We start from the raw sequence: 17,294 nt of genomic DNA, 5'->3' as shown, positions 1-17,294 counted from the left end.
ACAAGTCTTGTTTTATTGCTTGCCGATAGGGACAGTCGTGGGTTGCATATATTTGTTTGTTAGCTTTTTTCAAAATATTTGGACTTAAATTTTGGGTGGCCATTAAGAGCAGCTGTCAAATATCTGTTTGTTTGCTTGTTTTGAGAAAAGTTGTATTTTCAATGTGGGGCTATGTAAACTAAACGAACTGCAAAGCAAAAAAATAAAATGATAAAAAACACTTTGTCTTTTTCATTTATGTGTAAAAAAAAAACACCCGTAAGGTCCATGTTTATTATTTTCCCTTTTACTTAGTCCCAATTTTACCCCAATTATTTGTGCCCACGTTTTTGCTTTTCCATAGGAATCGAGATGTCTCCTTTGATGGTCAGTTGTAACAGTTACATGATGCAATTTTGTCTTGTGTACGTGTTATGCAAAGTCATTGTACAATACATCAGATAGAACATTTTTCCCCCAGTTCTTGTAAAGAGGTTTTACGCTCATTTGGAGCTTGTTTTGTAAGGCTGCTGGTTAAAGCACGATTTGGCAACACTTATCAGAGGCAGTCTGACGTGGCCTTTCCCCCACAGACTGTTAGAAAACACATAAAACGTGACATCGGATAGATTTTATCAACTGGTTTACAGCCTTTGCCAAATTAGAAATTGAACACGCTAACATAACGTCATAGAAAGCACTGAATTGGATTTGGTTGAGCATCACACCGAGGGCACAAGCTTGTTTATCTAACTATACGAAGTTGTCCTATTAATGGAAGACAGATGAAAGTAAACAATTATTTTAATCTCGTTTCCGACTCAACACTGGACAAAGAACAGTGGTTAGAATACGATTTCTTCCTTACATTCGTCAAAGAAAATCAATCCACACATAATATATTGTCTAAAACAACTCCACATGACCGATGCATGAAATGTTGCCAGGTTTTCTCTGCAATTCGTGTTTAATTGAATTAACATACGACTGTTAATGCACTGCTTTTCAAATAAATAAGGTGGCATATGAAAGATCATCTTATATTAAAAAAACATAAAACCACCAATACATTACAATCAATTTAAACAAGCACTATACGATCTATAATTATGAGATATAGGCATATATATATATATATATATATATATATATATATATATATATATATATATATATATATATATATATAAACAGTTCAAAGATGTTCAGTGTTTTAATCATGAAAGTTCACATTAAATTAGTTTCTCAGATTCTGTCATTTATTGAACTCATGGTAAAGGGGAAAAAAGGTCCAACAAACTAGAAGAGAGCTCGCAGTTGACGGTTCTTTGGGTCTTTTGCATATGTAAAAGCGATAATGTAGTTCCAGAGCCCTTTAGTCTGCTCCTCATGATATTTCACACTGAAATTAAAAGAATTAGCTGTGAAGAAACTCATGTATTTATCCACCCCCAAATGTGCTGCTGGGTAATACCACAAGATGTATGACATCGGTTCCACTCTCATACTTTTGAGACACATATAGCAAACCCAAACATTACAGCGACAAAAGCTTTAAAAAAGCATGCTAAATGTTTGGACAATTTGGACGAAAAATTGTATGCAATAAGCATTATAAACCCCAAGTTTCTTCCAATCACCAACAATTTTATATCAGTTAAATGCACATCTTGTAATGTCAGGTTCAAATTCAGCACTTCCAGCAGTTTGTATGAGGAGAAAAAGTTGCAGTCTAAAGATCAATTTGAAGCACTGCAACAATCTCTTGGTATTTCAAAATAATCCTAATCTGATAGGAGGTATTCATGCCCTCTGCTGGCCAAAACAGTGACTGTCGCTGTAAAACTGACTAGTTGGCTTGAAATTTAAATTCTAGAACCAACCAGTGGCTGTAACATGATGGCATTTAAACAAACTCAGGGTTACAGGATTAGTTTTGAATTGACAAAACTAAACCAATCCAATCAGGCTTTGGTAGGCTACCATGACACTGTTCATCCACTTTCTCTGTCAATTCAGGCTCTGATCCTGAGTTCAGGTGTACTATCAGAAGCTAACAGCCAATCAGATGCTGTGGAACAGTAAATCTGCGATTCACTTTTCTCTTCTGCATAATACGAGATTGAAAAATATTAAGAATTTAAGCAAATTTACACAGCAAGAAGAAAAGAACTGTTTATGCATCTGCAAGTAAAAGTTGTTAAGTTAGTTTATATAGTTGATATAGATATTCAGATGTAGTAATTTTCTAGTTTTATCTGTATAAATGTATCTCTATAAATTGGAGTAGAAACAGGGGGAGTGACTTTATTGAATCAGACATGCGTCACTTTGCTCACAGCCGATTGGTCCAATTTCAGTTTGAGATCTCTTACCCGGAACATAACCTGACCCGGAGCACAAGTTACTATGACAATAAACAACACCAAATCACTTGCATGGTGCCTAAAATTCAATGCTGACACAAACTAAACTGAAACATATCTGCCTAGCCAGTTAAACCAGCTTCATGGCATAGGCCTCAGCCTCACTCAGCTAACTGAAACACACTACAAACAAACATGATAAACTCCCACACAAACATCCCATTTAAAAGAACACAGAAAAAAACTTCAAACGTAATCATTTATTCCCCAAATCATGGAAAAATACATTTAACAATGCATAAAAATAAATAAAATCTGTAGTTTTTTTTCAGAGATTGATCTGGTGGTTGGTTGGTGGTCAGCGGTAACTGATTTCTAGTGTATTGTGGTAAGGGTTTGGATGGCTACTCCTCCAGCAAGATGTCCACCTCCTCCATGGGCACTCTCAGACGCAACTCCTTCTCAGTCATAAGATCTAAAAACTCTTGCACACGTTCAGGAAACAGCTGCACGGCGTCCATGTACAAGCCCTGCAGACACACACACACAAACATGCACTTAAACTGTAACATAAGAGATGTAACATCTCTTTACCTGTGTGTGAGTATAGTGAACCTTACCTTTACCCAGGGAACTTCCTGCAGAGCCTTGTAGAAGATTCCACTGCCACTCTCTGCAGTCCCATCACACACCTGTAGAAAATACACAGGTCATCAGCTGTTTATTGCTGGGTATTTCTAAACATTTCTAAATTGTAGCGCGTTTACAAATTTACCATGAAGTTCAGATACATTCTCCACAGCAGAGGACAATGGGCCCCATGTTCTGTTGCTGTAGCAGTTTCAAACAGACAGCGGATACGGTTGCTAAGACCAATCACTGACTGGCCGGGGAGAGCTTCTCCAGGATGATGAGACCTTTGGATAGAAAAGGAAAAGTTTGTGCTCCTAAACCAGGGACAAGTGGCATAATTTTAGCCTGTGGCTGTGTCCGAAATCTCCCACTACTCACTATAGTGGGCTATATAGTGAGCTCGCCATTTTGTAGTGCTATCCGAATGTATAGTGATGATTATTATACCCTATATAGTCCACTCAATGTATCCCAGAATGCATTTTGAAAAGTAGTGTACAACCAATGGTCACTAACCCAAGCCCTACATACCATCATGCATTGCGCTGATCGTAAAAAAGACTGACGGACGACGGGATGGGCAACGATTAATCGCGATTAATCGCATCCAAAATAAAAGTTTGTGTTTACATAATATATGTGTGTGTAGTGTGTATAATTAATTTGTATATATAAATACCCACACATGCATGTATATATTTAAGAAATATGTGCATGTATATATTTTTTATATATTTATTCACAATTAATATTATATATAAATATAAATATTTGATATATTAATAACACATTTTTCTTAAATATATACATGCATGTGTGGGTATTTGTATATAGAAATTATTTATACACACACTACACACATATATATTATGTAAACACAAACTTTTATTTTGGATGCAATTAATCATGATTAATCGTTGCCCATCCCTAATGACAACAATGACGTAATCAACGGCGTCGCGAGATGATCGAGTAGTGTCCGAAAGTGGTGTTTCTATTATGCTGGTGAGCTTATTTTATAGTGCTCTACTCCCTACCCCCTATGTAGGGAGTAGTGGTGGTCTAAGTAGTGATTTGAGTTGAGATTTTGGACACAGCCTATTTCTTATGAGCTAGTTTGACAAACAAGCAGTTAGTCAAGGGGTAATCAGTCTTACTTTTTCAATTTGAGGTAGACCAAACTAAAAAAGCTGGTCTAGGCAGTTTAAGCAACCGAGCACAGATTGTTACTAATCAGGTAGCTGGCTATATGAAAGCACAGTCTAACTAACTTGAACTAATTGGCTCTGCAAGAATCTCTACCAACTGCTCCTCCACCATGTCCATGACGGTAGGGTGACCTGAATGAGATCACTGACTGAAGTAAAAAAAAAAAAAAAGGCTGCTAGCGGCCATTGCAGCAACAGTCGGAATGGAAGACTGGTGTCACATTTTGAAATCCATTTCGAAACATTAGCTTCAATGTGTTATATTGGGCAGTGCCAGAAGGGTTTGTGTTCACGTACTACCAATGCAACATGACACCAAACAAAATCAAAACCCGACCAAAGTATGAAACAAGAAAATGACAAGAAAACGAAAATTAAAAGTCATTTTTTTCTCACCTCTGCGAGTCCAGAAGCTGTTTGAGTCGTCGTTCTGCAGTGATGGCGAATAGATAAGGCACAACACTGTCAGTTTTCTTTGCCACACTGTGGAAAAACCTTCGGGCACGGCCTGCGCTGTGATAGCGATTTTCTGTTTGCAGGTAGAGATGCCATAACAAGGGGCTGGAGGGAAGTAAGGAGATGGCATCTGTAAGTGCCAGTCTTAGTCGGGAAAGAGGAACCACATTGGTGTTGGTGTGGTGGCGTAGCAGTGCTACATGCTGGACAGCAACAGATTCCCAGTCAGCAAAGACCTTGCATCTCCTCAGAGAACCATCTGTCACTTCTGAATTCAAGGTGGTGGGAATCAGTTTTTGGATGGCATGTTTGTATACGGCATCAGCTGCATCAATCCCCATTGTCAGGTACTGAAAAAGTCCAAAGCATCCAACCAGGCTGGATGTCCTGCGGTGTTTCTTGGGAGCTTCAGCATCGCTGTCTGTGCTCTGCTCAGGTAAAAAGCTCAACAGTGCCTGCTCATAGGCCTTCCTGGCCTTCAATATGGCCACTGGGTTGATCTGTCCAGAGAAAGGAGTGTAAGCAGCACCCTCGGCTAATTTAGTGAGAATGTAGACAGCTTTGGAGGAAGTCGAGACTGTCCCACTACTTAAGGACTGCTCTACCTCTAATTGGGCATAGAGAAAGCAGAGGTTGCAGAGAACAGGGTCACTAAGACCTCTAGATACACCCATGCCCAAGGCAGTGTCAAATACGTTGCGTGCCTCTTCCAGGTTACCCAGAAGCCACTCTAGATGGGCATACTCTCTCCAAAGTGCCAGACTTCCCCTGTTATTGGGCTCTTTTAGCAGCCGCTTCGCTAGTCGTTTACTACGCTTTCCCTGAGACTTCAGTTGCCTTTTATTTCCACTGCGTAAACATCTCAGCACCTACAACAGAAAAGCAACGAAGGTGGTTACAGAATTATGAAAACATGATATTAAAGGAGTACAAATTAAGGTGAATTTCACAATAATTGTTAAAAAAAAGCCGTAAAATTACTATTAATATATTTATATTAGGGCTGTCAAAATTAACATGTTAAAGCATGTGATTAATATTTTTTTTCATTTTAATGTGTTAAAAATTTTAAAGAATTAGCGCAGCATTCGTTTTTATGACCACAATATCATTCATCCAAGTGCTATTAAACCATTCAAACGTGATAAAACGCAAAAATCTGTACTGGCTTGCTGTCTGTGAAGCAGTTCTCTGTGAACAAACACCCAAAATGCACGTACAAAATGCAGCTTCAGACAGAGTGTGTTGCTTGAACAGACAAAAACACAAAATTAATGTCAAAATTCTCGGTTAAATTAAAAGTATATATAATTATATTTTTAAAGTCTAATAAATGTTAACATTGTTTGCTTTCAATTATACTGTAATGTTATTAATCAGTGATCCTGGCCTTTATTCACAGTGCTTAGTTTTCACTAAGATACCATTAAACAAATATTTAAAATATACTTTATGTTGTTTCTACATTACTTTGGAGATTCAATGTGAAACTATTACAATATATTAAAAAAAATGATTAATCGATTGACAACACTAATTTATATTCATATAATTCAAAGGAATCACATGAATATGACTACATAAATTATAGTTTTTTTTAACTGTCATGATGTTTTTATAATTATGATAAAAATGTAATTATTATGATAATAATTATGAAAATGTATTGTTTTTTTATTGATTTTGCATGTAATATGACTGTCAATTCTTTCTGAGATTGTATAATGAGAAATATCTATGCAGAAATTGTGGTTTATTAATTTTTTCTTTCTCACACACAGACCTTGAGTTTCTCGTACTGCAGCCAGCAGAGAGTAATAGTAGCTTGATCCTGTGCAGAAACGAGCAGGAGAATTTGCTGTAGAACGTTCTGGAGAAACTCCTCCCCTGCCTTACACAGCCCAGCCTGCCTCCTGCAGTCACTCAGAAATGTCATGTGACCCACTGCACAGATCCCAGCCAGTGGGAGGTCATAAGAGGTCAGAGGTCGCTCCTGGTCTGGGCCCTCTTCAAGGAAGGTGAGATCATCCAGTAGAATGTTTGAGGAAGAGGTTGTAGAAAACCTTCCCGAAGGTCCAGGCAGACCTAGGAACTGCAGGAATGACAGGATCACCTGCAGCTGGAGATCCGGTCTGTCCACACGAATCACAGATGGGCCGATATCATCAAACAATACCTGCATGGACAGAGAGAGATTTATGCACAATCAGAACATTCATAACATCTTGCAAATATTTTGGCTAATATTGACTGCATTGAACAATTAAAATAGTGTTGTTGAGCATAGAAATTCCATTTTGCAGAAATTTCCCTCAACAAAAATGACAAAACATCTGCAGATTTCATTTAGGGAAACTCATCAGGTTGTCAAAAAATAGTCGCACCTGCCTGTCGGGATCTTCGCAGTCCTCTTCTGTTTGGCCCTTGGTTTTATCTGGTCTCCATGGCAACCAGTTGTTTGCCTCACGGGACGTCTCTACATCTAACCAGATCTTCCATTTAGGTCTGGTTTTGTCTTTGATCTCTGACTCCTCCTGCTCTTCGTCATCATCATCATCTGCAGGCCATAGAATTCATTGTAATGTTAGCTCTCAGAATTGATAAAAAAAACACTTTGATTTGGGGGGGGGTCATTGAAGTCTTTGATGTCCTGCAATTGTGCATCAGTTCTGAAAAAAACTTGACAACTCCTTATGTTTTTATCTTTATCCCATGATATGACAAGCATTCGCTATTACCCATGATCGTGTAGTCAGAAATACCAAACTTAAAAATGCCTGAAACTTAACCAAATGCTGAACCAGCAGCTACTGTGTGTGTTTGTGTACTGTGTTTGGTTAGAAGACCTGGCTCAGGTGGAATCACCCATCCTCCTCTCTCCTGCTGAAGCATCCAAGCATTCCATCCCCGAGCCCCTCGCTCCCCTATCCTGGGCTCTCCACTGTCCCAAAATGGCTCAAAAAATTCCACCTGGACACACACAGACATAGAAAAGATTAGAATTATCCTAAAAACACAAGTAGAACAACAAACAAAAGCTAACAATCCATCAAATTTCACACACATTTAGACCAGAGTACATCAGAACGAAGGCTCACTATTAGTCGACGCTGGTCATGTGTTTGACGCTGGCCAATAATGAGCCTATGGTCTGATACAACCCAGAAGTGCTGCGCTGTTACAATTCATGAACTCGCTCACTAAAATGGGTAATTTGGAAATCTGTCTTTAATTATCCAAGCACGAGGAATCTACATAGTACTATGGTAGTACATAGGCTGATTTCCAAAGTATTGGCATCTCATTGTTGACTAGGGTTTGATTAAAAATAATTGCAATTGGTTTAGCAATGAAGTCAGCAGCAGTGATTCGCAAAAAATACAGCTCTAAACTGTCAAGGCCAGGAGATTTACTAGGGTCCAAGGCAATAAGAAGCACTTTTTGCACATCTGAAACAGAGTAAGGCATTAGGCAAAAGGCCTCTTTACTTGAATTGCTTGCCAGGAGCTGACATTCAAACATGCTAAAGCACTCTAAAAAATTTTTTTTCTAAAATTTGTCCTTAATACATGGAGGTAATTCATTATGACAATTTGAGGTGCATACCGATTTCAGGGCTTTCCAGAATGTCAGGGGATGGTTTAGGTTTTCTGTTGTAACTGCTAAATAAAATGCTGATTTTGCCTTTTTAATAATAAATGTACAGCGATTATGCAACGTCCTAAAACTGAGCTAGTCTGAATCTGTCTAAGATTGCCTGGCTTTAGCCCAGGCTTGGTTTCTCTGCCGAAGAAGATTAGCCAGCTCTGGGGTAAACCACGCGTTATCACGTCCCTTTACTCTTAACCTCTGAAAGGGAGCATGCTTGTCCACAATACTAATAAAACCATCATAAAAATATTTACAAGCTAGCCCCACACTGACAATTCTGTCCTAGTCAAACCAAGACAAATCATGCAAAAATTCTTGCTCAAATAAGTGCCATAAACAAATACACCTACATCTGAATATTTATGAGGTGTGTTTGTTAAAAACAAGTAAAAATAAATAAATAAAATAACTAGATTTGTTAGAATTTCTGGTATTAGGTTTAGTGGGACTATTTATTATCTGTGTAAGATTTAAACCATTACAGTGATTTTTAAAATCATCAGACAGAGGATAGCCAATCTCACACAAAAACAGTGCCACTCAAGTCAAGTTCATTAAAAACTTCCATTAAATTTGGTAAGGCATCAGCAGCTGCAGAAGGGGGTCTGTAACAGCCAATAACAGTAATATGCTGCTGACCTTCGGCTATTTCAAGATTCAATGCTAAGATCTCCAATTGTTTACTAATAGATTGAGAAAATAAGATCCTGGTGTTAAATTTTGTCTTAACATAAATTGCAACACAAGGTGCCCTTCTTTAGAAGATCACAATGCTCTATAGACATATATATTGTTGTATATACTTTTAAATGGTTAAATATTTTTAACACAGACTTGACCCCAACAGGACATGTTTCTTAGGGGGGGCTGACATAACAAGATGCGTTCATTAACAATAAGACAGAGCACAATCGAATGAAACAGAAAGCCAAAGACGTTCATCTTACGTTGTATGGCTGTAGCGACAGTGCTTCAAAGGAAATTAATTAAAGGACGCATCTTTTACAACAGAGTTTTAATGCTTTTGTATTTGCTTGTATACCTGCTGTCTAGTGGGCAGATCTTTCACACTGTCTGGCTTGAAGAAAGTGAAGTCCAGCAGGGCTTGGAAGAGACACACAGCTTTCTCTGTGTGACCTGCTTGCCGCAGGAAATGGCACTGCTGTAGGAAGATATCTGCCAGAAAAGAGAGAATACTTTGTTTCACTTGAATTCTGATTGTGGATATTAAATATATACCTGAAATGAGAATAAACATATGAAGATTTGAAGAATGAAGATTAACCTAAAAACAACACGGAAATACTTAATACTGCACTGCCACTTCTGAACACAAGAGGTCACAGAGTTGTTACCTTCGAGGAATAATTTACCCAAACATAATCTTTCACTCACCCAAGGGCTGTTCCAAACCTTTATGATTTTTTTTAACCAAGAAACTCAGAAAGGATTTAAAACATCATAAGGGTTAGAAAAAGATGTAAGTTTTCTGCATAAACTATCCCTTCAACTAATTTCAGAACCTCAGATGTGCTCTTAATATTCAACATTGGTCCCTCACATTACAAAAACAATGCAAGACCTTTATTTGTATAGCACTATAGACATTAGACCTCATCGATCTGGTCCAATCGGTGTAAAATTAATTGCATAGTATGAGTGTAAATTTCAGCTCAGAAAACATGGGGTCTGGGAGTGCTGATCCAGATAAAGGCTGCACATTGGCACGACCAATCGAGGTAATTGTTTAATTTGGCTAATTGAGAATCCAGTGATAGAGAGAACAAAACACCAAGGGGTCTGGCTCAAAATCTGATCGGTCTCTCTCAGACTCACACACACACACACACACACACACACACACAAATCCCAGTGTGGGGAAACCCAGGACATGCCAATCCACCTCAAAAACACCACATCATCACCTTTTACAGTTACCCGCCAGTCGATCCCTGCCACACACACAGACAGCCCAAATGTACTCCAAAATGTACACTTGCACAAAATGTACACAAGCTGCTTATCTCTACAAATATTTATGCAGGTAATCAAAACAAGTTTACAGTTTCCACCCAACTGCTGTCACAGCAACATGAGGGGAGGGAGAAAAAAAAAAAACACATATGCAAAAAGAAATAAAACCCAAAGTATGACAATGCAAAAAATGATCTGAGGACACTAGGAGACATTAGGAAGCACATGGTGGAAAATCTAGACAGCCTAAAAATGATACATTTGGCAAATGTCCAAAATTGACAAGTATAAAATATCACTATACCCAAGAGGCCTTCCTGTGTGCCTGGAAGTGGAGGGTGCGACACCATACTGCCATCCTGGACTGCACTGAGCGTGCTCAGACATTTTCCAAAAACGCTGTTGACCTTTGACACTGAGAAAGTGCTGAAATGACTCTGTGTGAAGAGGAGGTACTTCCTCCATAAAGGGACACTATTTGGATGGACAAACACTAGTTTCTTCCACTCTTTCAGCAGGACGGCAGGCTCCCATAGCTCCTTGCACAAGCAGAGTTTCTTCAGTTTCAGGTCCACGTTGGCAGGGTTACTTTCCACCGCCCTGTCCACTATGGAGAGCTTCTTCTCCAGCACAGCACGAATAGACATCTTTCTCATGTCAATGTCGCCGTCACTGTCAGCAGAGAAAGACCCAGAACCGAAGGCCAGCTCATCCTGATCAGAGACAAAAAGAGAGATTTGTAAGATAGGTAAAAAGGAAACCAATAAACTGGTCCATTTCATCTCTGGATGCCTACCTGGAAGTGTACAAAGTCCAGCCACAACTGGATGTCTGTAGGATTCTCTCGCAGCTTCCTGTTAAACTCCTCCACCCGTGTGCTCAAAAGGGTGCTGCTGCCTCCTTGAACCTTAATGCCCTGCTGATCTCCCTTGACCTCCGGTTGACCCTTGCCCTCCAACCACAGAGAGGTTCCAGGGTCATAGATGCCGAGCGGATTGACCCATGATACAGGTGCCTGGATGGAAGAGCCCTGCTCTTCAGTGCCGGCTGGGAGCTTGATGTAGGAATCAGAGGTGGCGGCAGTGCCGTCAGAGAGTAAGGGCAAAGCTGGCAGACTATCTGCCCGGAGCAACTGAAGGGTGGAAGGACAGAAATAGCGCTCTGGTTTCTTGACCACCCGCTTCTTCTTTGGGCCTTTGTCGGCCCAGTCTACATCCTGCATCCTAAAGTCCAAACCTAGGCATGAGTCTCCCTTCCTCCTATACCTGAAAAGCAGAAATGAACTTAAGAAAAGCGACAAGAACAAGTGACATGTTTAAATTAAATTGGTGGACAACCTCTACGCTCTTCCCCCAAAATCAGTGCTGAAAACATGAAGAAAGATTTAGATTCCATCTGGGCCTGCTGACAGATGAAGGACAAAGTAAAAACAGGAGTTGGCAGGTGACTGAGGGAGAATAAGATAACTTGAGAATGTGAAGGAAAGAGATCGAAGACGAGGGATATCCTCTTCGAAGCAGCACTTGACCTTCTCATGAAAAGAGTGCTGGGGTGCACCTCGGTAAAACACACTCTCTTTGTGCATGATACCGATCAGCTTTAGAGGAGTGTGTATGGGGGCATCTGTATGAGAGGTGGGTATCGGGGGAGAGAGGGGGGGTGAGAGAGAATGCGAGTATTGATTGTAGTCTCTTAAGTTGCAGATGACAGCTTTGACACCAGATTAAAGCTGATAGAAGCTGGAGAACTGCCAGGTGTGAGATGTGTTGCCTCTGAGCAGCTAATAAACCCTGCACTAAAGCCAGCAGTGCCAGAACACTGGAGTAAATAATATCCAAAATGACACTTATGAGGAGCAGGGGTGCCTGACTTCAACTACAGCTGCAGTGAGTGCATATACATTTAAAACTATCAAAAAAAACTATGAAAAAATTAGCTCATAAAAAACAGACAATGCAAGAAAATGGCATTTAAAATATACAAAATTAAAAGATAAAAAAAAGTCTCTGATGTCTCCACATATTTTTTTAGGGCTGTCAAACGATTAATCGCATCCAAAGTAAAAGTTTATGTTTACATAATATATGTGGATGCACTGTGTATAATTATTATATATATATATATACACACACACATGCTTGTATTTAAAAAATATTTTCATAAATATACTGTATATAGATTTATATATAATTTATATTATATAAAATATAAATATTTTATATAAATAAAAAATGCTCCTAAATATACATGCATGTGTGTGTATTTATATATATACAAAATATTATATTATAAATATTACACAGTGCACCCACATATATTATGTAAACAAAACTTTTATTTTGGATGCGATTAATCGTTTGACCGCCCTAATTTTTTTATAGCATGTTAAAATTGCCACTTTTAGGCAGAGAGCAATAACTGTAGTTTTTTTTTTTTGTTAAATGCAAATGAGCTAGTGCTTTCACATCACTTTCAAGAAGAGGGCAGAGCTTCAAGAGCTCATGCTCCGGCAACAATAAAACAGGAAAATCTCACGCAGTGCAAATGTCAGAACCTTATATGTTCTAACCAGAGCTTGCGCTTGAAGCGTTGGTATTGACCAATCTTTCAGAATCAAGTTTTTGAAGAGTTGTTTGAAGAGATAAAAAATGAGTGAGATGATTTTTTTCCATTATAGGCTGGTTGTCTCACACACTGCGGAAACACAACAGTGTTCAAACACCTTATAAAAGTACATTTTGCCTAATAGGTTCCCTTTAAGATATGCCAGAGCAAGTTGCTTTTAGTTAAAATAGCTCAAACATTTTAGTCTGGGACTAACCTAAGCCTTGTTTGTGAAACCAGGGGCATATGTTTATAGATGAATAACTTGTTGAATTCCTTAATTGTAAATCGCTTGACTAAATGAATTAATGTCAAATGTAAAAAATCTAGGTTTTACTCAAGCCATTAAAAAAACTGTTAAAGATGTTTACATAACTTCACACATAGCAAGCTATTAAGCATAATTGTTGTAAGATGTGAATGTAATCACACTCCATGTCCTCAAACTTTGACCTTAATTACAAAAAAATAGTAGGAAAAACCCCTTTGCATACCATGCATGCAAGAATCTTGCGTGTATAAAGCAGAAAAGTTTCTGATATACAGAAAAAAGTAAAATTTGTGTTCAAAGTTTGTTGTTGCAGAGGAAAAAAAAAAAGAAGAGAAGCCAAAAAGTGCTTTTGGAGTTGCAGATGCAGACGTTGTCATGTGGATTTCAAAGGGTCTCTGCAAACAGAAGCTTGAGTTCTAAAAGCAGTTGAAAGAAACACATGAGCACAATACACACTGCAGCGCTTCCCTGGATTATGGAGAGTCTGGCACCTGTTGCTGCTGCCAAACAGAAAGAATGAAAGAGGAGAGTATTTATGTGTGAGACAGACAGACACACAGAGATGGTGAGTAAAGTTACCTGGCTATGTCTCCTCTATAAAGGGATTTGTATTCCCAGTTGGCACGGTCGGCTCTCCTGTCGATACAGAAGGGGGAGTCAGTGGGGGTCTGGAGGTCATCCAGCCACATAAAGGTCTCGCTCACCCGAACCTGAGCTTCCTCTCTGCAGCCAAGAGGATGAAAGACAAGGACATTAAAAAAAAAACACACACACACACACACACACCATTAGTTACAAATCCAGGGTTAAACGTGTCTTCAATAGACTGTCTAGAAATATGGTTGAAGTTTTGTATATTGCAAAGTTCTAAAACAATGCAAACTGAACAACCTTATTAGAAGGCACAAAGTCTAGAAGTCTAGAAAAGAGCTGCATATTCATTCTGCTAAACGTCTACTTATGTTTAAGGTAAGTAAGGTGAGTACCCAATTTTTGGGTGAAATGTGCTGCAGGATTTTTCTATGAACACACCTGTCGGCATTGTCCTTTTTTAGCAGGTCGCTGGGGTAAATGGTGTCGGATTCAGAACCACTGCTCTCAGAATTATCTCTGCTCCTCTTCTTGAGTTTTTTCTTCTTCTTTTTCTTTCTCTTCTTCGATCTGCCATGGCTATCTTCTCTCTCTTTCCACTTCTGCTCACTGAATAGACATAGAAAAAGTAGTTATCCTCTCTGATAAACAGACCCTTTTAAACAAGAAAGTTAATGCAATAGTGTGTTTAAATGCGTGTATGTGTACATTTCAAGCCTGGTTTATAACAGGCATATAGTACTATATTACTGTGTACACACATATACAGATTACAATACTTGTGCATGCCATTTTAATTTAACTTGATAGATTTTAATGTGTGAAGGACAATGAAATATTTAGCCAAGCTTCAGCTTTGGTTGAAGTTAAATTAAAATTTTATTTTTTAATGCATATTTTATTTTTAAAAGATTTACTTTGAAATCAAATAACTGACATATGCCCTTTTTAAACTATTAGACAAGTTCTTTAAAATCACACACTAAGTTTCACACAGTTGATAAACTGAATTTGTTGAATCAATAACTGCAATGCGCAAAGATCAGAGGACCTTGAGCTTGCTGGTTCCTCTGCTTGCGCTCTGTCTGTGGCACGCTGGTGAGTCTTCAAAGCATCTTCTCTGTTGAAGCTCTGATTACGCAGCCATTCCAGATCTGCTGGAGCTGAGAAAAGAAACATTCAGTCAAACCAAATTAGCAGTGCCGGCCTCTTAAGAACTGAACACATCAGTCCATCATGACAGACAGCCTGTCCAAATGTAGCGAAATCTCAGAGGAGTGCATCTGACGTGATTCACACACAAAAAACAAACCAAAAAAAAAAAAAATGTCAGTTAAAGAGAGTTGATTCCCTTAAGCAGTGAGAAGGACAGAATCATGATGCTAGCTGTTACTCTATGGACAGCCTGGGAAGGAGCCAGATGCATTGCTGACCTGGCCGATATTTTGCACAAATCCTCCACGGCAGCAAAGGTGATCAGCGTGCAAGAGCAGTTTGTTCTTTTCTACTGTACTCAATGTGAGAATGGTCCTTTCCCAATAATTTGATATTGATTAGTTGGGATGTGCATCTTCGTCTAGCTAACTGCTCAAAGAAACCACTCATACGGAATGGCTGACTAATTACATTGTGTTGAACTATAGCCAAATTCATGAGGTCCTGTTTTTAGCTTACAAGATCATTTGTTTGTTCTTGATATATCTAGTGGTGCTCACTTTGAACAAACCCTTATGCATTAAACTTTGCTGTGTAACTGGTCCAGAATGTTCATTTGTATGGAGATGAATGACACATTAATCATGCAACTTCTTGATAACAGGTGTTTTTTTGACTGTAAATCGATAAACCGTGAAATATCCCATACACTTACATTGCATCTGGGCACACGAACATCACTGAGACATGAAGGCCCTTTTGCACAGGCCAAATTTTTTCAAAAAAAGTTTTATTCTTAAAATTATGCATGTTTTTATGCTTGAAATTATTTAAATTTTATAACAATGTAAGTGACACCGTGTTGAGGAGATGCTTCATAAGGGATTCAGCTCAATGCAGTATATTCCAACAGATTCACCACAAATCACTGATCTAGAAGTAATAATACTACTACGGATGATTCTATAATTAAAATATAATATAATGGCTACTAAATATTATTACTGTTGAAGAATTTCATTGCAGTTGCAAACTGTTATAGTACACAGAGCAGCAGTTGTTGAATAATCAGCACAAATGTTTGGTTTCGTTTACAGGTTATCTTTCAATAATGCACCATCAAGTGCACCTGAACTAATCTTGTATGAAGACTTGAAGCAGGTCCGAGAGCTTACCTCTATCCTCAGCAGAGCTGTTAATGCCTGACAGTCCAGCGCAGGACGGAAACAGAGCCATGTTGCTTCATTCAAGTTCAAAACAGACGCGTGACGATTGCGTCATCCGTCTGCGACTCGTAGTCCGACTCGTTTATGCGAATCGGTTCTTTCGAACAATAAAAATTATTCAGCAATTATTTTCATGACATTATTATAACATACTTGCAGCCTTGATTCAGCTAATTTAGAGCACAAATTTATATATTGAGCCACCTCTATTTCTTAAGCCTGTTGGTAAAAATGGCACACGTATGTCATATTTCACATTTTCATTCCAATTTGATGAATTTGTAACATTTCTGCTATTATGGTAAACTCCTCCTTGTCAGTTAAAATCACCCAAATCCAATATCGTCATATTATCATTCTTCATCAAATTCAAATTACAAAAAAAAAAAAAAAAATTATGGGGGCGTTCCATGACGATTATGAAATTTTACACACTTTTGTTTCACCGTTAAAAGTTTGTTTATAAAAGTAACAGTTTCCTGCATTTATTTGGCAAATGTTTGGTCCTCCTAAGTGTTATTCTTTCATTTTTATCATAACGGATGGATACAAGCATATTGTCGCAACCTTAATTTCATTCCGATTTAAGTGTTTTTCATTATCCATCGTTTTTTATTCAGAGAGGACAGCAGTCTGTGCTTACTAGGAAAACTCAATCTTAACCTTAAGTTTCTTGAAGTAAAGGTAAGCTCACGGACGGCGAGTTTATGAGATCTGATCCCGGGAGAGAAATTGAATCAGCCCTCTCTTGTCTAACCGAAGGATTTTGTTGGCCCGCCGGTTCCAGTGCTGCGTGATACGGGACACACACAGCGCAATGGCTTGACGCATTGCAGGTCTAACGTAACCAATCAGAGACTCTGTTACAGTCACGAGCGGATTGCGGGTCTCAGCTGCCCAATCATAAAAGCTGTGACATGCTGAGTCGAAATCTCTCCAGCGTCAACAAAGGCACAGAACTTGATGCAATAAGTAATGTTCCGACGAAAGAAACTAGTGCCTTTTTGAGAAGTAGTCCCTCAAGATGAAGATAGAAAGAGTTCTTAGACCATTTATAGTAATGTGGCCATTATAAATTACTTTTACTGGTTGTCGACATGTCCTTATTTTTTATATATATAATCTGTGATTTTTTTAAAATCTGTTAAAATCTGATTCGTAAAATCTGATTCGTCTCCTA

General features: G+C 38.5%; 1 protein-coding gene across 1 annotated transcript; it reads right to left on the bottom strand.

Annotated features, from left to right (window-relative positions):
- Positions 1–2,590: 2,590 nt before the first annotated feature.
- Positions 2,591–16,925, bottom strand: nrde2 (NRDE-2, necessary for RNA interference, domain containing). Its single transcript, XM_039684276.2, has 15 exons — positions 16,778–16,925; positions 16,064–16,211; positions 14,785–14,896; positions 14,175–14,342; positions 13,722–13,865; positions 11,064–11,532; positions 10,572–10,980; positions 9,336–9,469; positions 7,489–7,612; positions 7,027–7,199; positions 6,426–6,818; positions 4,583–5,511; positions 3,121–3,262; positions 2,966–3,037; positions 2,591–2,875 (listed from the first exon to the last, which is right to left on the bottom strand). The coding sequence occupies exons 2-15, from the start codon at positions 16,122–16,124 to the stop codon at positions 2,750–2,752; spliced, it is 3,456 nt and encodes a 1,151-aa protein (XP_039540210.2). The 5' UTR covers positions 16,125–16,211; positions 16,778–16,925; the 3' UTR covers positions 2,591–2,749.
- Positions 16,926–17,294: the final 369 nt, after the last annotated feature.

Source organism: Pimephales promelas, chromosome 15 (genome assembly GCF_988280905.1).
Source record: "Pimephales promelas chromosome 15, fPimPro1.hap1.1, whole genome shotgun sequence".
NCBI lineage: Eukaryota > Metazoa > Chordata > Actinopteri > Cypriniformes > Leuciscidae > Pimephales > Pimephales promelas.
The sequence above is the reverse complement of the archived record's forward strand: the minus strand, read 5'-3'. Positions and strand labels throughout refer to the sequence as shown.